This window comes from Felis catus, chromosome D3 (genome assembly GCF_018350175.1).
Source record: "Felis catus isolate Fca126 chromosome D3, F.catus_Fca126_mat1.0, whole genome shotgun sequence".
NCBI lineage: Eukaryota > Metazoa > Chordata > Mammalia > Carnivora > Felidae > Felis > Felis catus.
In genome coordinates, this window is record NC_058379.1 from 67,756,238 (window position 1) to 67,783,405 (window position 27,168).

The 27,168-nt window shown below is 39.6% G+C and overlaps 1 protein-coding gene across 4 annotated transcripts in view; it reads right to left on the minus strand.

The window, feature by feature from the left end:
- The window catches only part of SMAD2 (SMAD family member 2), an 84,480-nt gene that overhangs the window by 42,210 nt on the left and 15,102 nt on the right, over positions 1-27,168 (minus strand). For all 4 annotated transcript variants that reach the window (XM_023241969.2, XM_023241970.2, XM_045042229.1 and 1 more), the window contains exon 2: positions 18,842-19,130. In XM_023241969.2, the coding sequence (XP_023097737.1) occupies positions 18,842-19,077 (236 nt within the window). In that variant the 5' untranslated portion in view covers positions 19,078-19,130. The remainder of the gene's footprint in view (positions 1-18,841; positions 19,131-27,168) is intronic.

The following is a 27,168-nucleotide window of genomic DNA, read 5'->3' on the forward strand; positions in this document are numbered from 1 at the left end:
ATTTTACTTACAAGATCCATCCCAAGGTGAAAACATGGTCATCTTGGAATCCATGAAATATGGACTAACAATTACCTTCCTGAGTTAGCTACTGCATGTCAGGTACAGGTAAGACTTTTAATATTATGGACCTTATAATAACCTGCAAGCTATGTATTGCCATTTCATTTTAAATTAAAAAAAAAAAAAAAAAACTCAGCCTCAGAGGGAAAATAAAATAACAAGGTCATACACCTAACAAGAGACAGGGCCAGGATTCTAGTCCACATCTTACCAAACAACGCTCTCACTCTACCAAGAGCTTTCTAAGCTTTTACTTTAATACCAACTTACATCAGCATTTCTAGGACTAAAGCCTACGGATACCGGGGCATCTCAACGACAGTACTTGCAAGGGTGTGTCTGGTTCCCACAGTAACTTTTTAAGTTACATTTTTATTCTGAGATAATAGTAACTTCCATATCCACATACCCTGGGAATATGGGTCACCAGGATAAGCCCCAGTCTTTATTGCTTTATCACCTCAACGTCTGGGTTTGGATCTGTTACAAGCACCTCAGCACCAAGGGTAAATAGATCAACTTAACGTGCAAATGATGACATCACACCAGAAAGGCCAAATGGTATCAGGGTGTGTGCTACTTAAATCATGTTTCACAGCAGTTGTAGAGAAAAGAATTTAGCAACACTGGGCACGTGGCAGTACACTGACCTCCTGAGAACTTTAGTCACGGGTGGCGTGCGGCACCACAACCACAATGGAAACAGAAAACCAGTATCAACAGAAAAACAGCATCATTCATGGAACCGACATCAGAATTTTCTTGGTTACAGAGCTCGGTATACGTAAGCCTTCTTTGATAGGCTTAAGTTTACACTACATTCTGTTTCTATATATTTAAACAATATTAAGGGAAGCCACAAGAAATGTCTGTACAGTACCTGAATGTGAAAAGCATCTACTGGCACAACATTAAACTATTTAGGAGTAAAAATAATACAGGATAGATCCGAGAATGCTAAACTAATAAACCGACTTGAAGTCATACACCCCAAAAAAGTATAGACTTTTATTATCATTATGACAGCACTATCCCAGACACATCCCCTCAACATTTCCTTAATTTATTTGACCATCTGACTTCAAGACACTCTAAAAACTCTTAAGTATTAAAAAATACCAAGCTAAGTGGCTAAAAACATGAACATCTCAGATAAATTCTGCCTGACCAAAGTTTGATATTGTTCACTAAAGCAATTAACATAGACTGTTGCAAACTATGTTGAAATTGGATGTAATAGACCGTAAATCATCTACAATGCTGTCCCTGCATCAATACACAGACAGATGAGCAAGCGTGCCCATGTGAGAATCTCATGCAAGTCCTGCAGTCCTTTGTACGCAACACAATTTCTTAAAGGCAGATTATCCCCTATCACCTGTGTGAACTTCCTGCTTATACAGATTGAATTAAAAAAAAATAAGTTGGAAAAGTTATTAAAATCATCAGGACGCTAAAGTGCCAAAAAAGTCATGTGACATACAATGTATCACTGATCACAGAACAGCCAGATTAGCTAGGTTTACTTGTTAGTAAACACGGCAGAAATTCCCAGAATTTCCTTAGTAAACTTTTACAGTAAATATCAGTAAAATTAACACACTGAAGCTTTTCTTCACCTAAGAATAAACCAGCCTTTGAAAACTGAAGTTAAAAATTGAAATCTAGTGTACAATTTACCAACTATATACATGCAGAAGTATTTTAGGTGCACATCTCTGTTAACAATTTACCATTTTGGTTCCAAAAGACATGATGTTTGTTAATTAACATACTGTATTAAGGACATGTATATTTATTGATTCATATACCATGAAGTATTACTGTTCTTGCCTTATTTGCATGATTTACTGACGCAGCTCAACTACCCACTGTCAAAAGCAATAAACCTCACTGTTTTACCAATTTATTATTTTTCATTACCTTCTTGCCTAAAGAGTGTATTTCTTCTACAAATCAAGAGGAAGAATCCAGGTTGTCATAGTGGAAAGACTACAAGGCATGCTGAACACACTGAGTGACATTAAAGGGGGTAACAAATTAGGAGTAGATATCAACAAAACAAACTTCACTCGAGGCTCCAGCTCTTGTTTACAGATGTACTCATGAAATACGGACTTCCACAGAAAAATCTGAAACTACCCATCCATAATTATTTCTACTTACAACACAACACCCCTTTCATTTCATATAGGACTAGCGAAGACTAAAGTGTGTGTTTTAAATAGCTCAGGAATCAAGAACTGATCATTGTAACAACAACAAAAAAATAAAGTCTTGGGGCACCTGGGTGGCTCAATCAGTTAAGCATCTGACTTCAGCTCAGGTCATGATCTTGCATCCAGTCTGTGTGTTCGAGCCCCGCGTCGGGTTTTGTGCTCACGGCTCAGAGTCTGGAGCCTGCTTCGGATTCTGCGTTTCCCTCTCTCTGCCCCTCCCCAACTCATGCTCTCTCTCTAAAATAAACTAAAAAAGTTAAAAAAATTTTTTTAAAAAATAAAGTGTCTATAATTACACATGCTATACCTTTCTGTGTACGTCATCATCACTATACAGCGAAGAGCTGAGAAACAGAAAAAAAGAAAATGCCTACCTCCAGGTAGGTCTTTTGCCTTCCTTCTATCACCAAGAAAGGAGCATTAGAACACTCTTGTCCTTAACAAATCAGCGAAAGGTCCAAGTAAACAATTAAGAAATTTTCATTGGCTACAGAAAACTTAAAACATTACCAACACTTATTTTAAGTACTTACTATGTATCTCGCATATTCAAAGTACTTTACATATACTATCTGATTTATACTCCTATCAACCCTATAAAGTTAACATCACCATTATTTTTCAAATAAAAAATTGTGAACAGTTAAATAAGCCAGAAGGTCACAGAGCTATTGAAATAAGAACCAGGACTTACATCCATCCCTGGCTGGCTTAAGAGCCTAAATTTTTCATGGTACACATTTCTGCACGATGATGGTATAAATGAACAACCTCAGTCTTTTAGAGGACTATGTATTGACTGTATTTTCTAATTTTCTGTATTAATACCCTGGCATTGGGGGCCTTGATGGGGAAGCTGCTAATTACAGGGCTAACTCTTAGAGGTAAGAGACTCTCTAGTGAGTGCACCTTTCTTACATAAAAGTTAACCATTCCAGGGCCCATACCCATAACTGTTCTTTCAAACTCTCACACATCATGCCAATATTCCTCCTGCCCTAAATCACCCTAGGGCTAGGTACTGGACAGCTAGGAATGAGCCCTACAGTCCAGAGCCTGCCAAAACTATTCAAACTATCCAATCCTAATCTCACTCAGCATACCTACCTGGCATTGCTCATTACTTCCCTGGAAAACTCCAACAACAGTTCTGGGCTGTCCTCAGTCCTTGCCCCTCTATTTATCAACCCATCTTATTTTTTGATATATTAAAAATTAAGTTGCAGATATTTCAAATCTAGACACTTAAACATGCATACATTAACTAGAATTCATTGCTCCCCTGTGGGCTTTTTTGAGGTAATATTTATGGAACGTGAAACTCATCTTAAGAGTGCCATCTTGTTTTATCAATTGTATAAATGGGTTAACCCTCAACCCTGTCAAGAACATCCATCCAGAAAGTCCCTCAGGCTCTTTTGTCATTCCCTGCCATCCCCTTTAGCATCCTCAGAGGCAATCATGGATCTGTGGATATTTTTTGCCATAGCTTTAATCTCTTCCAGAACTTTTATATATGGAATCATACAGTATATTCTCCTTTGGATCTGGCTTTTCTGACTCAGCATTAACGATTTTGAGATTCACCCATGTGACAGCAGTCTACTCTTTTGGTGCTGAGTTTTTCATTACATAATCAATTTTTTAAGTCATTTTTTACTGATGGTTCGGACTTGCTGCCAGATCCGGGATATTATGAATAAAGTTGCTATGCACATTCAATAAGTATGTGCTTTTTTGTGGACATGTGCTTTGTCTTGAGTAAATACCTAGAAGTGAAATTCTTAGAGGTCACGGGGTAGACGTGTGTTTAGTTTTAGAAGAAACTACCAGACCTTTCCTCCCGAGCGGGTAGTACCATTTTATATTCCCTCCTTCGATCTATGAGTTTCTGGTTGTTCCACAGCCTCACCAACATTTGGTGTGGCCAGTTGACTTAATTACAACCATTCTGGTGGTTCTGCAGTGGTATTTCAGAATGTTTCAATTTTCACTTTCCTGATGATTAACAATATTGCACTTTCCACTGGTTTACTGGCCCTTTGTATATCTTCTTTGGTGAAGCAGCTGAATCTTTTGCCCATTTTCAAAATTCTGTAACTGTTGAGTTACAGAAATTCTTTATAAATTCTGGATACAATCCTCTTGTCAGAAATATGTTTCTCAAATATTTTGTTCTACTTTGTGATTTGCTTATTCATTTAACAGTGTTTTTTTGAGGAGATCCCTTTAGTACTGAAGACTAATTTATCAAATTTCTCCCACAGCTTTCTATACCCTTAAAAAAAAAAAAATCACAATAACCTTTGCCTATCCCCAACTCAAATATATTTTCCAGTAGAAGCTTTTAGAAGAGAACTATGATCCATCTAGAATTGATTTTGTGATTGGTGTATGGGTGGGGTCAAAGTTCATTCTTCCATATGGATATCCAGTTCTTCCAGCATTATACATTGGCAAAGAATGCTGTGGCATTTTGCAAAAATCAAATAACCATGTTTCTCTTTGGAGTTATCTATGCTATCCCATTTATCTATGTTTTTATGCCAGAACCACCCTGCACTGATTACTGTGGCTTCATGGAAAGTCTTGAAGTAAGAGAATTTAAGTCCTCTAACTTGGTTTTTCTTTTTCATGATTGCTTTGAATATTCTAGGCCCTGTGCATTTCTATGTAAACGTTAGGGTAAGTTTCTACATTTCCACAAAAACAAAAACACCTTTTTTAGGAGATGAATTTGAGTCACACTAAATTGGAAGAAACTGACAATGTTACTGAGTGTTCCAACTCATAAATATGTCTGTCAATTCCAACATGTAGGTCATCTCAGAGCTGGTCTCCACCGGTTTCCTGTTGAAACAACATCACATCTTCTTTGTTCTTCATATGTTGAGTAATTTGGGACCATATGCTGGACACTGTTGTTGGTGTGATAAAGGTGCTAGATTCTGTTTTATTTCTCCAGTAAGTCTTACCTGGTTTTGTTCCAGCAGGCAGTGATTTGTTTGCACTCAAACTGCAAATTATGTCTTTGAATAAGTCAAATCAATTTTTTACCATTAGCTAGGCTGCACTAAGTCTACCCCGCATATGTGAGGGTTTAAGGGTCAGCCTAGTGATTCTGGTGAAGTTCTTAAGCAGCATCTGGGATTCTTGCTCTGTCCCGTAGCTTTCTCCTTGCTAGGATTCCCCCCTTACTCTTCAGTCATTGTGGTGTTCCAAACTCTGACCTCTGGTTTTTCAGGACAAAAAAAAAAAAAAACACAAACCACAGCGGGTTTTCGATTGACATTTTGGCTATCCTGCACATTCTGCATGGATATAAAAAGCTTATTAAAAACAGAAAATTCACCTGTTCTTATAAGAGTCAAATCCCCTCCAAAATATGTCTGTTTTTGTTTACTTTCTAGTGCTTTATGTTTTTCTTTTTATCTTGTGCAGTTTCTAATTGTTATCTGAGGGAGTGTCATTCTGGTAAAAGTATACCTGCCTATACAAGAATTCTCAATTTGTCTTTAATTTCCCTCAGGGTTTTGAAATTTCAGTGTAGAGATCTTGTGTCTTTTAAAAAAAGTGTATTTTAATTTTTAATGATACTACTTTTAAGTCTGCAACTATTCATAGCATTGTTTTAATATCACTTCCATTTGTTTGCTATTAATATTTACGAAAAAGATTTTTATACATGGGACCTGTAAAGTGCAGCCTTGCTAAATTTACTCATCTGCTTCAGTAGCTGTTTTTTAAACAGATTCCTTTTAAAAGGTTTCTTACATAATGTCATCTACAAAATGCAAGAGTTTTGACCCAATCTTTCAGATCTTTATGCCTTTTCCATTTCATATCCCACTGGCTAGGTCCTCCACTAAAATAATGAAATGAAATGAAGACACAAGAGTGGACATCCTTGTCCTGTTTCTGATCTTGGGAAAAAACTCTATTTTATGATTAAGTGTATTCTTAGTTGTCAGTTTTTCTTCAATGACCTTTATCAGACTGAGGAAAACTCTTTACATTTTAGTTTGGTGGGGGTGTTTATCATGAATGGATGAATTCTGTCAATTACTTTTTATCAAGAGAGGTGACAGGTTTTTGATCCTTTGTTAGTGCAGTGAATTACACTAATTTTTGAAATTTAGAAATCAACTTTGCATTTTGGGGATACATCTCACCCATGATGTATTCTTTTTGTATATTGCTGGAGTGTATTTTGTGGTTTTTTTCCATCTATGTTCCTGACAAATATTAATCTATCAATTTTCTTCTTTCTTAATTATGGCGGCACCATATCTGTCAGGTTTTGGCACCGGGGTTATGATGGCCTCATAAAATAACTTTTTTTCTGAGTTCCTGTAAGACTGAGGTTATTTCTTGCTCCAGTGTTTGAAATTACCAGTAAAACCACCTATACCAGGAGTTTTCTTTGTGATAAAGATTTCAACTACGAATTCAGTTTCTTTAATTGATATAAGGCTACCCAAATTTTCCACTTCTTCTTCCATCAGCTGGGGTAACATTTTTTAAGGAAGTTGACCATACAAATTTAATAGCATAAAGTTATTTACTAAAGTGTATGCATATCGTGCTTTTAAAAATGTCTGTAGGACGGAGCAGAAAGATACCCCTCTCATTTCCAACAGGTCATTTATGTTCATGGCCTCTCTCATCTTTCTCGTCATTAGTCAAAGAGGGGGTTGCCAACTTTTGATCTTTCTACAGAACCAGCTTTTGGTGTTGATAATTAATTCTGTCCCTTTTCTAGTCACCAATTTCTTATTTTTATTATCTTCCCCTTCTACTTACTCTCCATGTTCCTTGACCTTTTTTTATACTTTCTTAGATAAAGTCTTAGGTAACTTTTCTAGTAGTTATTTAAAGCTAGAAATTTCCCTTTAAGCACTGTTTCAGCTGCATCCCACATAACAGATATGCTGTTAATTTCATTATCATTTAATTTGAATTATATTCTAACTTCTCTCAGGGTTTTCTTCTAAATAACCCATCGGTCAAAGAACTGTGTTGTTTAATCTCCATATTTTAATAGATGTTTTATCAGTATTGATTTCTAATTTCATTCTGTTGTTGGCAGAGAATATATTCTGTCGATTTCAATCTTTCAAAATTTACTGAGACTTGTGCCCTGCAAATAGTCTTTCTGGTGAGGTTACCATGAGCACTTGAGAAGATGGTGCATCACACCGCTATTAGATTCAGTAGTCTACAAATATCAAGTCAGTAGTTAATAGTGTAACTTAGATCTTCTGTGTCTTTACTGTTTTGTTTTTGTTTTTTTTTTTTTGGCCTAACTGAACTCTCCACTATAAGTGTGGATTTGTGATTCTGACCATTAATTCTATCAAGTTTTACTATGTGTATCACGAAGCTTTTTTATTAGACAGCTACACGTTTACATTTATGGCTTCTTGATGTCAGCACTTCAGAGATGTCATTTTACAATGTACATATCAGCATGAAGACCTGACACATATATCACTTAAGCTTCCAACAACCCACGAATTAGGCCCTGTTAACCCTGCTGGACAAAGGAGGCAACAGAAGCACCAAGAAAAAGGAACATGTGAGACAGCCAGTTGTATTCTTAATTATCGACGCTAGTCTGCTTCTTATATAGTTATTAAAAAGAAGTAATAAAAACATAGCAAGACAAAACTAAAATAATAACAACTTTGGTACAGTATCCCAGAGAAGGAAAACATTCGTAGATTATCCGTAATTATAAAAACTAGACATTTCACGCCAAGAGTTACTTTCTCAAGAAAAAAGAATTCTTTAGACAAGTAAACTGGCACAGCCACTCACAAATCAAAATAGAAGGAGACAAAAGAATCCCTAGAATCAAAGTTGATACTCTTCTTCTTCTCTGGTTTTGGTAGCGCTCTTCTTAGAAGAAGGACCAGGTAAGGATTGGAAAATTACTTCACCTTTACCTCTAAATGTTATGTTTAGAACACTACTTTGAGACTCGGCCACATGTTTCAACTGCCTTTGAAAACCGTCTCCCACACAAAGAAAACAGTCCCCACCACAGAAGTCCCTACAAATGATTTAAATATCAATTCTAAAAATAGTCGCTCCCATATTTCAAGTTCATCCAAAAACAAACTTTTCACTTAAAAAAAAAAAAACTAACGATAAAGTGGGCTCGGAAGTATTCATTTAAATAATGTAGCTGATGGATTTTCTAAATTCATTTTAATATATATGTTGTTTTTAACAATTTAAAAAAGTATCATAAATGACAAAAAAAAAATCCCAACAGAAGATGTAAGTACATACCATTCCAATCTTTTAAAAGATTAAATGCATAAAACGAGGATTGCAATACAGAATAGAATTCTGTAAAAACTCAACTTTCTAAGTCATACATTTTTGTGATGCTTGTATTCGGTTGTAAAGAAAGCTTTTTTAATTTGACAATTAAAAAAATTAGCATTCTACAAAATAAAAATCAAGTCACATTTGTATCACACTTCGAAGTTGACAATATGCTTTTACATGTAGAAGTTAAAATGCGTAGGTAATATATAAAGATAAATGTATTATTTATAAGTGTTAATGCAAATTATACAAGCCATCACATAAAAACTATGAGGAAAAAGTTCTTTCTAGTTACTTAAATTATTTTGCCTCAGAAATTTTTGTTCGGTATCTACTTCTGAACTTTCACATTGTCCTGAACACAAATATAGCCTCCCTTCACCCCCTCTGGCACTGGCCTGGCAAACTTGGGAGTAAATCAAATCAGGGAGAAATTATATCCTCTTACAGCCATATAAAGCCATTACAAATAAACCAAATTCAGAAAAGAAAAAGGTACAGGGTGAGGGGGTTAGTCAAAAGTCTTACATACTTCTGTTCTAATGTAAGCATTATTCAGGATCTCAATTTTCGAAGAGCCTGAAGACCACCACTGCACAGGGCTTCCCATAACCACCCAAAAGCAGAGCTAAAGTTGGATTCTGAAAGACTAATCTAACTGTTTGGGGAGGGGGGCAGATGGTGAAAGAAGAAAATTTGAATCATAATAACACAGTCTCTTTGGAAATAAAGCCTCACTGGATAAGCTGACTGGTATCATGGTCAAATATTATGTGTCTGGAAAAGACGTTTTATGTGCTGTGCAAATGGCATATAACGCCCCTCCATTCTCCTCATACATTCTACCCATCGCCAGCACCACTAAACTTGTATTCCCAAGCGTTCACCACAAGAACATAGGGCGCTTGCCTGACAAACCAGACTAGGTGGACTCCGCCCTCTCTCACATCGTTTCACCCCCAACAAGCCGTCGTCCATCTGCTCTCCCCGCTCCTGCATGACAGTTCAGAAAGAACCCGGGGCTGTCGTAGTCATACCCAGATATATGGAGTAACAACAGATCTCTTTTCATAAACTAACGTTTTACCCCGATCTAAGTGAAAACTTCATCCTACCAATTTTGCTAACTCCACCTCCTCCGGGACTCCCCAGCTGTCGTTGTTAAGGGCCCCGTAGCAGCAGGAAGAGGGAATTTTTGAGGAAAAGGGAACAGTCTCATGGGGCTGATCAGACTGAAATCTGATGTGATGGTAACGTGGTGGTCAGGTCCCTTGAAGGTCAGAAACCCAGGGCTGCCTCTTACCTGCGGCTAGTTCCTAGTGCAGGCACTTCCCCGGCCCATCTGCCCGGGTCACTCTGACTCTCCAGGCTGGGCCTCTTGATCACTTCCAGACAACTTCCACTACCTTAGTAAAGTCTACCTGGACCCTGGGAAAACTCACGCATCTCTGATCCATCAAACCCTGAACATGCAGGCCGTTCTCACCGGGCCTACTCTTCATTCTACTGATGCAGAGGCAGCTCCCTCTGGTCTCCCACTTGGTTGGCCATTTTCAGGAGGAAGTCAGGTACCAGTCTATTTCCCAAACCTCAGTAAGTCAAAGGAGTGAGTTGCCCTGAAGTCTCTCAATATGGATGAAAGAAAGGGGGAATGCCACAGCACATACTATTCTCTCCAAAAACATTCTCATATGGGATCCCTCTTTTTTTTTTTTTTTTTTTCAACGTTTTTATTTATTTTTCGGACAGAGAGAGACAGAGCATGAACGGGGGAGGGGCACAGAGAGAGGGAGACACAGAATCGGAAACAGGCTCCAGGCTCTGAGCCATTAGCCCGGAGCCTGACGCGGGGCTCGAACTCCCGGACTGGGAGATCGTGACCTGGCTGAAGTCGGACGCTCAACCGACTGCGCCACCCAGGCGCCCCCATATGGGATCCCTCTTACAAACTCCTGCATTTTTTGAATATCGCCTAGAGATGAGTGATGGGTTAACGAGAGCAACACCTGTCTCGTGGAACCCCTTGCACAAGTCCTACATCTGAATGGTAGATAGCACCTCAGTTTTGAACGTAGGTTACTTGCAATCTATTGATCTCAGATTGGGAGTCTCTGAAAACATACCAAAGAATTCTCATTTGAACATACTGTTACAATTCTACTTCCAGTTAAGATATAAGCAGGTCATGGAAGGCTAATGTTACTGTTGCAACAACTAGGGGGAAAAAGATAACCACAACCACAAAAAATTGTGCAAAGACATTGGAAAGCTACTGAAGTAATGAGATCGGGAGGAACTAAAGTTGTAAGAAGGAACCCATCTAGGTGAGCTGAGGACTGTGAGCCATCCCTTCCCAGGGCTCATCTGCAGATTCCAGGAATAGGGTAAGGGTCAGGCTCGGTCTGGGAAGAGAAACTCTACTGAATAACAGAACTTTGGACAGTCACAGGATTCTCCTCCCTCAAAGATGTCTGCCAGATTTTAAAGATGCAATCAATAAGAGGCTCATTAGCCAAACTCAAACCATGGAAGAAAGATGTGAATCTCCTGCAGTGTTTGAGGGAGTAGGTGACAGAGACCTGCCAGGCTTTCAATGAAAATCCCAGGAGAGCACTATTCAAAGAAAAGGTACGAGCCAGTGCTAGATTGAATCCAAATAAATGGCAACTGAGCCCCAACCCTGCTCAACCCCGATCAGATTAAAGCGATCAGCCCCTCCATCCACCTGACATAGGAAAGGTCAAATACTTTTTGTGAAAACCATCATTTGCAGCACCTATAATGCCCTGACGTGCGATATATGGCACACGATCAAAATTACACGGCACGTAAAAGGCCAGAAAATGTAATAATCACAAGAATGAACAGACAATGATGAAAGCAGACCGAGAGATGATCCAGATATTAGAGCTGACAAACAAACTTTAAAATAACTATTATAAATAATACAGGGGCGCTCGGGTGGCTCAGTTGGTTAAGCATCCGACTTCGGCTCTGGTTATGATCTCATGTGCACTTGCACTGTCTCTCTTTCTCAAAAAAAAAAAATTAAGAATTATAAATAATATTAAAGAAGATTAAGGAAAACAGAAATGGATGAAGAATTTCAAATGAGAGTTGGGATTTACAATATCAAAGGAACATATAATAAAACAGAAAAATAAGGTATTTTAAATTAAGAACTTATTAAATGTGTTTAACAGCAGACTAAACACAGCATAAAACAGGATCAGTAAACACAAAGTTAGGTCAACAGGGAGTATCCAAACTGAAAAAGGGAAAACAAAAGAAAACAAAAAGAACGAAAAGAACAGAGCATAAGAAATAGGTGGCATCTAGTCGTTTGAGCCCAAGTACCAGCGAGGATTTAAAACAAGATTGCAGGATATCCTAAACTGGCGTTTTACTATTATTTTCCATCTCCACAGTCCATGTGTGGTGCTTTCTATTTCAGGTCCCTTAGATGGTCGTACGTTTTCTTGTGTACCGCTAGTGGGGATCACATCAGCCTGGAAACACTCTACCACAGGACAGGAAAGAGAAGGAGTAAACAGTATGGTTAAACATCCCCAATAATTACAATCCTCCCAGAATGTGGTTAGTAACACAGAAATGGTCTGAGCAAAGCTGGAATGGCTCCAGGTACAACTGGAAACAGACCAAGGATGCCGGCAAAACCAAAGGTGGTTGTAATTTCTTAAATGCCTATTATTTTAGCCAGGTTGATAAATGTATTCTTTAAAGCCAAGCCATTACATTAATGGGACAAAAAACAAGTGGAGAGAATGCTTATTGCATCAGGTGTTAAATGTTATATTTACAGACGTTAATTAGTCTGGGTGCAACTCAGTGATTTTATGAAGAGACAAAAGTCCCAGAGCAGGTGGCTGTTTTCCCTGATAAGGTAAGTGATAAAAATGTCCGTGTGAGAATATATCATGTACACAAAAGAGCTCTGAATACCAGTGTCCCGCAGCAGGAGCTCCCTCAAAAATCCTAACTGTAAACGTAGGTACCGGATAAAGGCAAAGTGTATTTCCAACTGCGTTTTCACAGGACCCTGCACCTCATCAGAAGTGCTTTCACAACTTAGACACAGAACACATGGAAAATGACAAATTGGATGCCGAGGCTGATAAAAGGTAGCTATTACCCATAATTTCCAAGTTCTAATTCGCATCTATGAAAAGCTTCATTGTTCTGACTGATTGATTTTACGACTAAATGCTATAGTGTGAATAAACTAAATTATACATAATGCAATGTCACCTGGCAGAAACTTCGTCTAAGTATAGACAATACAAGTTAATGTCTACAACTTAGTGTAAAGTCCTCTTAGCAAAAAATGGAAGGAAAATGAAGACGCGGATTATCTGTGAATATTACAAATAAATCACATTCACATGGTTACAGTGTTTCACAATTCACAAACCACACTCACATTATTTCAAAGGACCCAAAAATCGTACTGAGGAAGTACTCAGGTAGTATCTACCACCCCTTTTCACAGGTGAAGAAACAGTAAAAAGTAAGTCACATGCCTCAGGATCCCCATTCATCCAGTACTGAAGCCGACTCAATGGGTTACCAGACTTCAAATTCAGACTTCTCTCACACATATTATGGCTGATACACACACACACACACACACACACACGCTGACAAGCTGCATATATCTTATGTATGAACGAGGGAAAGAGGGTTATTCTTACTCTCTTCTAAAAAATTAAAAGGAACTAGTTTAAGAAGAACTGAAGAACTAGTTTAAGAAGAACCCATTGCTCGGGTTCAAAAGACTTCTCTTTAAAAATTCTTCCTGGGTTATACAGAGAAGTAAAAGGGTAGGAATACGAAGTTAGAAATCAAAGTTGACAATCCACATTTAAAGTACTCTGATGTTTACAACTTTAGAAGATGGAAAACCAAAAATCAATAACAGCATTAAAAAGAAACACACTATCCTGGAAGGATACAGGAGAGCCAGTAATACAATGATTTCTGAAGAGGGAAAGTGGGTGAGGAGATGGGGGACACTTGGGTAGGGGAGACCTTTCCCACCCTATCATACAGGGGTGAATTATGAATCATGTACACCTTATATTTTGTTTTTTAGGAATGTACTTTTTGTTTTTAAGAAACATACTTTTTGAAGGAAAATACAGATATAAATGTATATGTTTCTAAAGACTGTTAATAAAAATACAATTATCCTTTAACAGAAAAATTGACTTCTAAGGGTTAAAAAAGAGTAAATAGTTTATGTATTGCCCAAAAGTCCTATTTAAACATTTCATTGTGCTGGCTATAAAAATAAAACATACTTTTATATATAAATATTAGGAAAAGATTATAGGACATTCCTTTTTTTAGAGTATCCATAAATAATTTGGTATATTCTCTCTAAAGATTCATGGTTATGTGTTAACACTTTTACAAGTATGCTTTATCAAGTTAAGGAAATTCCTATTTCTAATTTGTTAACATGAATAAATACAGAATTTGATAAAAATCTCTTTCTAGATCCATCAAGATGATCAGAGTTATTCTTTTTTTTTAATATTTATTTATTTAGAGAGAGAGTGTGCATGTGTGTGAGCGGGGAAAGGCAGAGAGAGAGAGAGAGAGAGAGAAAGAGAGAGAGAGACAGAGGGAGAGAGAGAGAGAGAGAGAGAGAGAGAGAGAGAGAGAGAGAGAGAGAGAATGAATGAATGAATCCCAAGCAGGTTCCATGCTGTCAGTGCAGAGCCCAGCGCAGGGCTTGATCTCACAAACCATGAGATCATGACCTAAACCAAAACAGAGAGCTGGACACTTAACCAACTGAGCCACCCAGGTGCCCCAGAGTTGTCTTAAATATGACTGTGGAGTATCTCATATTAATAGGTTTCCTGCAGTCGAATCGTATTTGCCTTCCTGCAATAAACCTTTCCTAGTCATGATTTTGTGATTTTGTTTTTAGTAACCCCACTTTTTTCTTTTAATGTTTACTTATTTTTGAGGTGGGGGCGGGGGGACAGAAAGGGAGAGACACACAGAATCCCAAGCAGGCTCAGGCTCCGGGCTGTCACCACAGAGCCTGATACGGGGCAGGAACCCACAAACCGCAAGATCATGACCTGAGCCAAAGTTGAACGCTTAACCGACTGAGCCACGCAGGCGTCCCAATAACTCCAGTTTCTGATATTTATTTACAATTTTTGCAACTGTTTTTATAAGTAACACTGGTATAATAAACTTTTCTTGTACTATTCATGTTCAATTCTGGTATAAAAATGGGTTGGTAAGTTTCCTTTACAATCAGTGGTAAGAAAATGAAGGATCAGGATTGGGATTTTTCTAATTCTTTGCTATTACCAACAAAACTGAAATGAACACCAGCAACCTCTGACCATATTCCTATTTTCTTAGGATGACAGATCAAAAATGTGATTATATGGTCAAAGCACCACTGTAGGAAAGCCTTATAACGCACGTCTATGAAAATGAATTCTTCATTCCTACACATTTACAATATAAGGGATATTATAAAATGGCCCTTTTAGACCTCACAGCCCCTTTCCTTCAACTTCAGAGTTCCCAACCCTACAGCAGTTTAGATTTTGCTTTATTGTAGAGAATATGCATTGGAAGCCTTTTTTCTTCTTCTTCTTCTGATTGATTCATTACCCAAATATCAAACGCCATTCGAATTTTACAACAGAGTTGTCTTCCATTCCTTGGTCTCAAAAGTGTTTGAGATATAAAAACCTCACAAAACTTTACTTTTATACTATTCAGCTCCTTGCAGCTTGGGAAGGTGACGTTCTACCAATGAATCACTTTGTACCACCACCTTCAACAACAGGGAAGAGGCAGTGACATATATACCTAACCACAGCTTCCATCCTCCAGAGACAAAGCCATGGAGGCAGAGTAATTGCGTGAGGGGTGGGAGGGACATGAAGCCAGGACGGTTTCCGCCCTAACTTTGGTCCACTCTAACGTTAAAAGAAGAGGGGTCGAGGGGGAAAAGTATGAACAGTCAACAAAACAGGTATCTTAACAGAAAACATTTGCTGTTTTTAAAAATTAAGGGATTTGTTTCCTGTTCATCAGAGGAACTTGTTGGTATTTTTAGGCTTGTAAAACCTTCGTGTTTTTGTTAACAATTTCCTTGCAATTTTAAGTACATCAACTTACACAGTAAAACCATTTTGTGTCGTATTTTCAATAATTCTGCCTAAACTATGGTTTGGATTTATCCATAATAGAACTTTCTCACTCCTATTCCTCAAACATTACAGTCTAGATAAGTAAAGAGTTGCCTGAACGTTTAAGGACACTTCGTAAAGAAATAGCTAATAATCTGATATAACTGAAGTGTTCTCCTACTAAAAAATGAGGCAAACTCTATAAAATACACGGCACCAAACCACAGTATTAAAAACTTAGACTTCTTGATGACAACAACCGATACTAACAAATCTACATGTCTTCCAAAAGCAAAAACCAAAAGCCACCAAATTAGACACGTCAAATTTGTGAGCTTCAAAGAACTCTGGACAGTAAAAGAGACAGGACAATGAACCACCACCACTCCACTTTCCCTATTCAGGTAAAAGAGTAAAATAAATGTTTTTTTTTAATGATGATAAACCCTAGAAGAACCCTAGAAGGATCTTTCAAAGAGGCTATCAAAAGAAGAATGGGAAATAGGAAAAGAATTCCAAGGTGACCTCCACACATTTCAATCACCAACTCACCACCCACCGTATCTCCTGAAAGGAAGGGACTTCACGAGCTCTACTCAGGCTCGGCCCTGTCAAGACTGCCCCGCACCGGCCACTTCAGCCTCCAGTGATGGCGCACAAAACCATGGCGCCAGGTCTTCCCGCACACACGCTCCCTTGGAGGAGGAAGAGAACCTACTCACCAGCCTCCCTGCCTCCACTCCTGCCAGTGTCACCAGCATTCTCCTCACCGCAGCCCGATGCTGTGCTAAGACTCTTCAGCGACTCCACCCTCACCCACTCAGGTTCAGGTTCACGTTGTGGTTCCTTATTCCTCACACAGCCTCAGCCCAACCACATCCCACCCCCGATCTAGAGCCTCCCAGGACACTCAGTACTAGTTGGCGCAAAATCCTTCAACTAGAGCCCCCTTACCGTCCCTCTCAAGACCCCAGCGCCACTCTGGACAAACCGGGCCTCTCTTGACTAAATCCCTCCCTTACACCCATCAAGATTCAACTCTTGCACCGATTCTAGTCCAGAAGGAAACTTCCACAAGCTGCAGAGTAGGCAAAATTCCTCCCCTCTGGACATAACTCCCTGAGCAAACATCTTTCTTAACACCTATGACACCTCATGAGATTATCTTCTTTATTTTGTCAAGTTTATCCCCCTTTCTAGAAACAACTCAAAAGCAAAGACTGAATTTTTACTCCGGTGAGGAAGAGCCTATCACACACGTAGTGGGTTGTTTAATAAATGTTTACTGAACTGAAATACCAGACACCATACGATGAAAAATTAACAAATGTAGCTTGACTTGTCCTAACTGGCTAATTACCCTCAGCCAATTCATTACCAATCCCTTCAGGTCTACTCCATCCAAATCTGTCCACTTCATGTGTCGGCACAGCCACCATGCCAGTCCAGCCGCCAGCATCTCGAATTTAGACCACTTTACTAGCCTCTTGATCTCCTTCCTTCCAGACCCACTGTCCACACACACACACACACACACACACACACACACACACACACACACACACTTTAAATTAAAAAGCAGGCTTCAAAGTCCTCATTTGCTTTCTGTTGTATTTAGACTAAACTCCACACTTCCACAGTGCCTTACAATGCCCTATATAATCTGACCCCTTCTACGTCTTGTACTCATTTTGTATTCCTCCATTTCCACGGGGCTCCTTTTAAATCCTCCAATACAATCAGCTATTTCTCAGCTGGGTGTCTTTACACTGGCTCCTTCCTCTCCCAGAAGACTCTTCCTCCAGCTAGATGCTACTTCTCAAAGCCCGGTTTGAGGCTCACAAGCCAATCAAAAGCAGCTTTTTTATCCCTCAGTCATTGTCTTCTTTGCACTCATTACCGTCTCAAGTTCTACAATTTGTCCACTTGCTTTCTGCGTGGACCTATCCCTCAGAAGAGCAGGAACTTTGTTTTGGTCATACTGTATCGTATCCCCATGGGTCTAGAAACAGTGCCCTGCACTCAGCAGGCACTCAGAAGCATAAACCAAAAGAGTGACTCTTTGGAAGATATACACGAAACAGGTAAAGTAAAAGAAATGGGTAATTAATTAATCGACTAAATAAGGCAGGAAACATCCTACTGTTAGTATCTGCAAGTAGAGAGGCTGGTGTTACTGGGATCTATTATCAACAAGCATTTGACTGCATTTGCCACACAGCTCACGGGAAACCTGTGAAGTAGAATGAGGTCACGTTATTTATGCTAGCCTACACGTAGGACACCGCCACAAGTCATTTTAGAAAATGCTGTATGCTGCCACTCCCCAAACCCTGCAAGGCATACGAGTGTAGTGAAACACTTAAAAAACACCCTCTCTGTTAAAGAAACAGTATTTCTGACAGTGGTACTTATCGAGTAATTAGATTTACGCTAATAAAACTTCACCCTCTTAAGTAACAGGCCCTTCCAGTACGAGAGGCAGGTAGGTCTCTGAGTGAGGTTCGGACTCCCTAGACATCTAAGAAGCTGCCTCCTAGACTGTTCTAAGAAGCCATGCTGCAACTCAAGCAAAAATTATGGAAGTAAAATTCATCACTGTGTTAGCAGCTTCCGTTAACTCTTTACTGACCATATTTTTGACCAAGGGGAGAGAAAACGGTCAGTCACTGCTGCGCTAGTGAGAGAAAAAGCTTTCTGACTCTTTATTCAAATGTCATGCAATCAGACACGAGGATAAGCTACAGTGAAGCATTTAGGCAATGAACGCAGTGAAGATCGAAACACTACAACTAAGTATTTTATTTTGCTTGGTCAAACCTCATTGTTCAAGAAAAGGATCTGTAAAATAAACCAGTCTTAACTAGTCACACAAAACTGAAACGACAGGTTAAAGATAGCTGTCATCTTTTAATAAAATCACGATTTACAGGGGACTTGAAGGTAACAAAAATTTCAGTGACGTTCCTACGGATTCCTCTAAGCAATTTAACAGTGTGACCATCGAACTTCTGCTCTAACGACACTTACCTTGGTATGGTAACACATTTAGTATTACAATTTTGAGTGGTGATGGCTTTCTCAAGCTCATCTAATCGTCCTGTTTTCTTTAGCTTCTTCACCAAACTTTTAACCGCTTTCTCACACCACTTTTCTTCTTGTCCGTTCTGCTCTCCTCCACCCGCTCCTCCAGAGCCACCGGCTGATTTCTTCCATCCCAGCAGTCTCTTCACGACTGGCGGAGTGAAGGGCAAGATGGACGACATGCTCTTACCAAAGGCCGCAACCCACACTGAGAAAAGACGCTTCTCTATCTAACCTAGAAGAGACACGGAAAGGATGGTTTAGAGGCTAACTTCAAACTCCAGTAATAATTTCAATGTTGTATCTAAAGCGAACGTGAAAAGGAGGCAGGAAATCAAATCAGGAACTTTCGGAAGTGATCTTTTTCTCCTACGAAAAGGTCTTTACTATTTTAAATGAGCAGTAGAAACAAACTTAAAAAACAAAACGTCATAGTATCATAAAGTAAAACCCAAAGTTGTAAGAAGGGAAAAGGCATCAAGTGTGAAGTAAACCAACAAGAATTAGAAAATAAAGGTAAACAGAGTCTGTGAAGACAAGGTCTGGTTCACTTTTACCATCCCTTAAGAAGACTGTCAATTAGGCCTCTTTGTAAAAATATTTTTTCATTTTTGTCTAAGTAACAATATGCGTCGTGACTAAAGTCAAATACATTTCCTCTTCTCACACTGAGGTACAATTCCTCAAATCTTTACCCTTTATTCTTGCTATTTATATCTCAAGTAACAGGCTCATGATGGTATCCCCTGAAACATCCAGGGTAGTATTATCTACCGATTACGGAACGTGAGGATTTACACCACAACCACTCACTTTCCTCCAGCCTTAATAATTATCTCCCAAAGGAGTTTAGCACCTGATGAGACCGGTAGTAAACTACTATATAATCATGTTTCCCTTTTTGTACAACTCTTTCTTATCTCAGTTTGTCATGTGCTTAGTTTTTCTCTGCACCTACCATAAATTCTCCCCACACTCCTCATAAGCCCCATAATTAAATTTTAATGCGGAAGACTTTAATCTCAAAATAAGAGACAAGATCATTTACCACTTGAGGACAGAACTGGAGACTTGGGACTTGAGAAGAATGAAGATTTAGAAACGTAGCTCTAAGAAACATCTACAGAAAACCAGCTAGAATGATGGCGGCACACTTGATCAGGTATTTGCCAGGCTACACAGTAAAAAGTATTCCTTCGGAGGAGCCCCACTTCTAATCAGGATGAAGAAATGACAACGGACGATCATTTTCACCTTAACAAGCAAAACAAGCCAGATAAAAGCTATAAAATCATGGTTTTTCTGAACCTGTCAAAGCTCAGGATGCAAAAAAAAAAAAAAGTTCCACATAAGTGGAACTAAATTCCAGAAAGTGTTGAGCCGTGAAAGAGAGCCCTCCCCCCCCCCCCCCATGGTTTCCTTCCTGGTGGAATGGCTAAGGAGGAATCATCCCACCACAGAGGAGGGTAAGGAGAAACCAACTTACCCTTTCATAAATTTTAACAGCAACATGTGTGCTGACAAGATCTAGAAAAATTCCAAGGATTTCACAGAGCAAACCTGTACCACCCAGCCACTCACTCCCACTGGGCCCCACTGCAGGCTTGCCAAATTATGCTGAAGGCTGGGAGACGGGCCTGGAAAGCTGAGAGATACCCTCAAATGCAAGTAATCTGTCCTCTGACAAGGAGGGGGAAAGAATGGACACAAAGGAGAGAAATCAACCCCAGAGATTTCAGCCGTTCAGCTGCCAAGGGCCGAGGTGAGACAGGAGAGCTAAGACCAAAACTTCCACCCAGATACTCCGGACACTGAACTACCAAGGGAAGGACTGCTAAAAGAAATGGTGTTACTAGCACGGAGATACCTCGCCACGCACAAAAGCCTGGGGCAGGACGAGAGCAAAAAGAACTGCAGAATGACTAAGGGACAGACAATTGGGCTGTAAAGCAGAGAAATCACCCAAGGTTCAAGAAAGCTGAAGGCTCATATATAAAGCACAAAGAGATAACTGAAATCACACTCAGACAACAAATCTTGCAGAAGGTCAAGTCTCAATCTGCTCTCAAAACACTGGAACTAGCAAACTAAAGTTGCAAAAAACCCTGAACTAGCCCGACAACACAGCTTATGGATTTAACCTCACTGTCTATTAAACTAACATGAGAAATAATAGGCAGTTTTCTGGAAGTAAAGAGTATTTACTTCAATCCGTACTGTTTTTGCATAAATATTCAGCTTTTGGTAAAAAATTACAAGATACAGGGGTGCCTGGGTGGCCCAGTCGGCTCTTAGCCTCGGTGGCTAAGTGTCCGGCTCTTGACTTCAGCTCAGGTCATGATCTTGCAGCTGTGGTAGGGAGCCCCACATCAGGCTCCACGCTGACAGTGCAGAGTCTGCTTGGGATTCTCTCTCCCCCTCTCCCTCTGCCCCTCCCCTGCTCCCACACACTAGCTCTCTCTCTCTCTCAAAAATAAACTTAAAAAAAAAAATTAGAAGATCCAGGGAAGAGCAAACCACAGGCAAAAGATGAATTTATTAATATAATCAGATTAGACAGGGCCGAGATGTTAGAATTATCAAACAGACTAAAATGGCTATGACAAAAACACTAAAGAAACGGGGAACTTCATTACAGAACTAAAGCTAGAAAAGAAACAATCACAGGGAAATGTTAGAAATGAAAACTATAGTAACAGAAATTAAATATTCCTTTAACGTTTATTTATTTTTCGGACAGAGAGAGACAGAGCATGAATGGGGGAGGGGCAGAGAGAGAGGGAGACACAGAATCGGAAACAGGCTCCAGGCTCTGAGCCATCAGCCCAGAGCCCGACGCGGGGCTCGAACTCACGGACCGCGAGATCGTGACCTGGGTGAAGTCGGACGCTTAACCGACTGCGCCACCCAGGCGCCCCTAAATATTCCTTTAGATGAATTTAATAAAAGACAGTAACGAACAGTGAACTTGAAAACAGGTCAAACAGTACCCAAATTGAAAATCAAAGAGGGGAAAAAAAAAAAAAAAAAAAAAGCAAAACCCTGAATATCTGAGACCAAATATCTATTAACTGGAGTTTAACTGGAGTCCCAGAAGGAGATGAAAGAGAAAATGGGACGGAAAAAAAATACATGAAGAGATAATGGTCAAGAACTTATTGGAAATGATGGCAGATATCAACCCATAAGTGCAAAGGAAACAGTCACAGTCAATGGGCTGAATGTTAAAGACAGAAGTAAAGATAAAGGCTGAGTGTCAGCTAGGATGACAGCTAAAACTTCACTGAAGATCCAGACAGAAGGGGAACCTGCACTCATTCATAAGCTCTTCTCCAAGGGCTTCAACTGAGATCTCTTGAAAAAGACTCGCATGGGCGAAAGATGGGAGAGAGCTCTTCCGCCTTGGCAGCATCTCAAATGAAACAAAAGCCTTCAACGAGGAGGAGAGAATCAGGAAAACCTCCCACACCTAGGGCCCAGGGAAAGAGCATGCCTCAAGGGGAAGAGCAGAGCAAAAGCCATGGTACTATTGGGGGACGGGGCAGAACCTACTTGCCCACCTGCTACACACACACCAGCCTTTCCCCCTGTAACGATAACCACAGTCTAGTGCTACAAGAAGGCAGGAAACACTGTCACCACCAGTCCCAGACAAGGATACACTGATGCTGAGAAATAAGGAGAAGAAAAAGCTATCGGACACTGGCACAGGAGCAAGAAACTGGCCTGGGACTCAAGATCCTGAACTAACACAAAGCAAAGGTCTGCTGTTCCTAGATGGGGAAATCTGTAACAAGTATCAGCAAGTCACATTCAGTTATACATACAGAAAAGGTAACACATCATTACAATGCAGGGTTTACCGCACGGAGCAAAACTGGCTCGACGGTAAAATAATAAACAAATAAATAAAGCACCTCATTTATCATAATAAAAAAGAAAAACTTTACGATTCACGATTCTCTTAACTGATGCAGAAAAAAAGAAAGCATTTGGTATGTTAATTTAATATCCATCCGCAATTAAAAAGTTTCAGCAAACTGGAAATAGAAAAGAGGAAGAAGTTCTTTATTCTGAAAAAGGACATCCATGAAAAACCTAGAGTTAGCAACATATGTAATGATGAAACATTAAATCCCTTTTCCTTATGACTGGAAATAAGACAAGGACGTCCACTGTTGCCACTTCTATTTAATAAAGCCCTGGATGTTCTCGCCAGCCCAGTAGGGCAAGAGACAAAAATAAATTAAAATAAAATAAAATAAAATAAAAATAAAATAAAAGACTGGAAAGAAAGCAGCATATTCTCTGGTGATATGACTGTCTCCATGGAAAACTGCATGGAATCTGCATGGTGGTAAGGTTGCTGTGATAAAGGTATACATTTGCTAAAAAAAGAAATATAATTCTCAAAAAAGGACTTTGGATTCTCAAAAGACCATTCTCAAAATGGTCTTCCAACTGAAGACACTTGGGCCTTGGGACAGTTTGCCAGAAAATAATGGTCACAACCTAATAAATAATCCTACTCATTCCCCCAAAGGGGAAGAACAATTAATGAGGTTAAGGTCCCCAGGCCCAATTCAGGACACTGTCCCAAGGGTCTCCCAGAAGAGCCAATACCGTATGCCAAATTTCATAAATTTATCCGGCCAATGGGTACATTTCTTTAGGGACATCTCCTGGAACCATGTAACAATGCTGCCCTGGCACTCTTGAAAGTCCAGCTGTGGTTTAGACACTAAAAATGTGAAGGGAGCCAATAAGCAGGATTCTGTGACTTTCTTTAGCAATACAGCAGACATGGCGAGAAGGTGAGGTTTGCCCAGAGCTAGGGATTTGTAAGGTAGGTAAAGAACAGCGAGAACTTGAGTAGCACGGTTAAGCTGTCTACAGTGGTTGACTCTATATACTACCCATAAATAAGCAAGCCAGTACACAAAACTACAACTTGAAAAATAAAGCAAACACACAAAATTCCATCAAACACATGTAATAATCCACCGAAGCAGATGTTGGGACTACCGGGCAGCCAAAGGTATACCTGCCTATCTGTGGCTTCTGCTGAATTCCTCCTCTGCCACAAAGCATGCTCAAGGGGAGCCAGCTGTGTAAACCTCAGGACCATGTGACATAGTCTTTTTGGAGCACAGAGAACATGCTGATTAATTCAACCTTCAGAAGGGAGAGGGATCACAAAAGGGACACCAGAGCAGAAGCCTAAGAGGAGAGAGAGAACATCAGGCAGAAAGTTCAGCATGTTTCCAAAGAGTTTCTAGGAGTTACAAAATCTGTACGTATCGCTATAATATGGGGTAGAAGGAAACAATGTGGTAGGCACGCGCAGGGAAGGGGAAGGCCAGCCCAGAGCACAGAGCCAAAGAGAGTCTCCTCCTTCAGGTATTTCCAGGACAATTCACCACCCCGATGAGGACATTCCCCGGAAAAGGAGGACTCAGACAACTGCCACTAACCAACCAAACTGAAGAGCGTGTAGTGGCACACAAGTCACTGTCTGGAACCCAGAAAGAGAAGCAAGTCTGAAGGCTACGGTTTACGGGGTCACTACCACACAGGCCTTAGTGTAAGTCACCGTGCCCCCCACGTGACCAGAAGGCAGCACCGAAGACCGCAGAGGCTCAGGAGAGGGTAGTCGGCACACAGACAAGAGTGTGCCCAAGCAAGGCAGACAACCGTCCCTGCTGAAAAAAGCAGATGCAGCCAGTCTCGAGGCTCGGTTTCTGAAGACTCTCCGGGTCCGTCCCAGCCCCACACCCATTTTATCCTTAGAACAAAGCTCTGAGTTCCATGAGGGGGTCCCTGTTCCTTGTGAAAAACTGATAGAACAAAATATAACAAGAATTTGTCTGAAAGGATCTATACCTTTGGTTCAAGGTTAATCAATCCACTTGAACTTGGTTAATCCACTTATGAGAATTCAGCCTAAGAAAATGAATAAAAATTAACCTGTATCATCAGCAAAACTGAAAGGGATTCTCAGTGGTAGTAACAGGTAGTAACAGAAACACTTCTTCTGGGAGAAATGTTTCTGAGGTCAGATGTATTCTTGGGAATCTAAAAGTTTTCTGTGAAACCTTTCTAATTTTATTTCTTCATGGGAATAAATACCCGAAAAGTTTAAGCCTATTCTGGGTCATCTGTGAGACCTCATGGCCTAGTAGAACCACACAATCTCCGAGTCCCATGTCTTAGAAAAACAGTTATGAGCACTTTGGAACAATGTAACCACCGAACGTTAACAGCCTTCAGTCGTCATGTCTTTGTAACCAGGGCTGGCTGACACCTGGCTAATTATCTCCAGAGAATTTTTAAAGTATTCGGTAAAATATTTTTCAGGAATGCTGATAATACATTTCAACCGGTTGCACGTTTTAAATAGCTAAGATATATTTAGCCAACAGTCTTGAAATGCTAATAGACTGAATTTAGGTTTTTACAAGGTATCCATGTCAATATGCTCCAAGTTGAAGACAAAATGGAATAAGAAGACTAGATTTATGATCAAGTTATTGAAAAATGAGTCATTTACGGAATATACAGATTTCCTTCCACAGTGTGGCAGCAAGCTCTGTACTGAAATTAGATTTTTTTTTCAACATCTGCAAGAAGTGAAAAACAAGTTCAGATACTAATTCTGTTCCTAATTCCAGCAATAAGTGAGACTTACAAAGCAGGATTCATTACAACAGGAAGGCTTTATCTGTACAGCTCAATAAGAAACCTTATCAAGTGATAGATCAGTAAAACTAGGATTCGAAGATTACTCACTGGAAAGTTTCAGTTAAGTAAAAGGTCTGATTATCCTGAACTCAAAAATAAAGCCTTCAAGTTATTAATCACTGTATAACATAGCTTTACAAATAGGACTCTCTACATATTTTATTAAACTATAGTTCATTTCTTTGAGCCTTCAACGCTGCTCTTTGCTTATTGTTTTTATTCTGGTATAAACCTGATCACTTAATACCGATTTTTAAAAACCTCCAAATCCTGAGAATGTCTTCTCATTTTCCTATACCGTCTTCTAGAGTACACAAATTTTTACTTTAGACTCTTTTAGGACACACTTTGCTTCTTTCTAAAGAAATTCCTTCCTGCCCCCAAGCACCTAGTGCTTACTTTAGGACACAACAGGTTAGTCTCAGAATCAGGTAATTAAGCATTAACTCAGTTCTAAGCATCCTACCATTACTCACGAATGAGGAATCTGAGGCGTGAAGGCCCCTGATGTAAAGATATCCCTCTCTAGATATTCTTGTGGAAGTTTTAGTACTGCTTTTCACATTTAAGTTTCCAACATACCAAGAATTTGCTTTTGGTTAAGGCGTGAGATAATGACCAAACATCTCCTGTAGGACAGCCTACTTTATCAGGGCCGTTAGTTTATCTTTCCTTTAATAATCCTCGTGGCTCTTGTCACAAAGCAAATCCCTAGAAACCAACGTCTGACTGCAGGCTTTGTATTCTATTTATTGTACTTGTTCACACCTACACCAGAATCCCAATGTTTTACTTCCTACGGCTCTCTAGGAAGCTGATCATCTGCAGGGTGAGTCCCTCTCTCCTCGTTTTTCAAACGTATGTTAGTTATCTTTAAAGTCCCACAGGATTGAGATTACATCACTTTGTGGAGAACCAACATGTTTATAATATTGAGTATCCCTATTTATGCAAATGAGATATTTCTACTTATTTTGAACTTATGATCCATCAGTAAGTTGCAGAATTTTCTCCGGAAAGGTCTCCCACATCTTGTTTGTTTACTCTTCCAAGTACTTGGGTTTCATTGTGAATGGGTGTCTTATCTAAAAAATTAAATATTTCAGTCATACCAAAAAAAAATATGGAAACACCCTTGGGCCTCCCACCCAGCTCTGTCAACTCTTAGCATTCTGGGGTATTCTGACCAGATAGAAGAAATAAGACATGATAGATGGATAGAGCTCAAATCCCCCTATTTACCCCTTTCCACTTCCATTCCCCTCCTCCTTGCTTCTCAGAGATCATCGTCATCCTGATTTTCCCCTGTTGTCACTTACACGGTTTGGGTACATACTGTACCCCTAAATTCGTGCACATTTTATAAATTTCTATGACACATTAATACCGCTCATGTCACTTTGCTTTTTGCACTATTACTATCCACATTGATACATATATAATCCTCAACTCTAGCTCATTCATTTCAGCTGTCATAGAGCATGCCACTGTGTCACTATTACAGCTCACTGTCCATTCTCCTTTTGATTCCT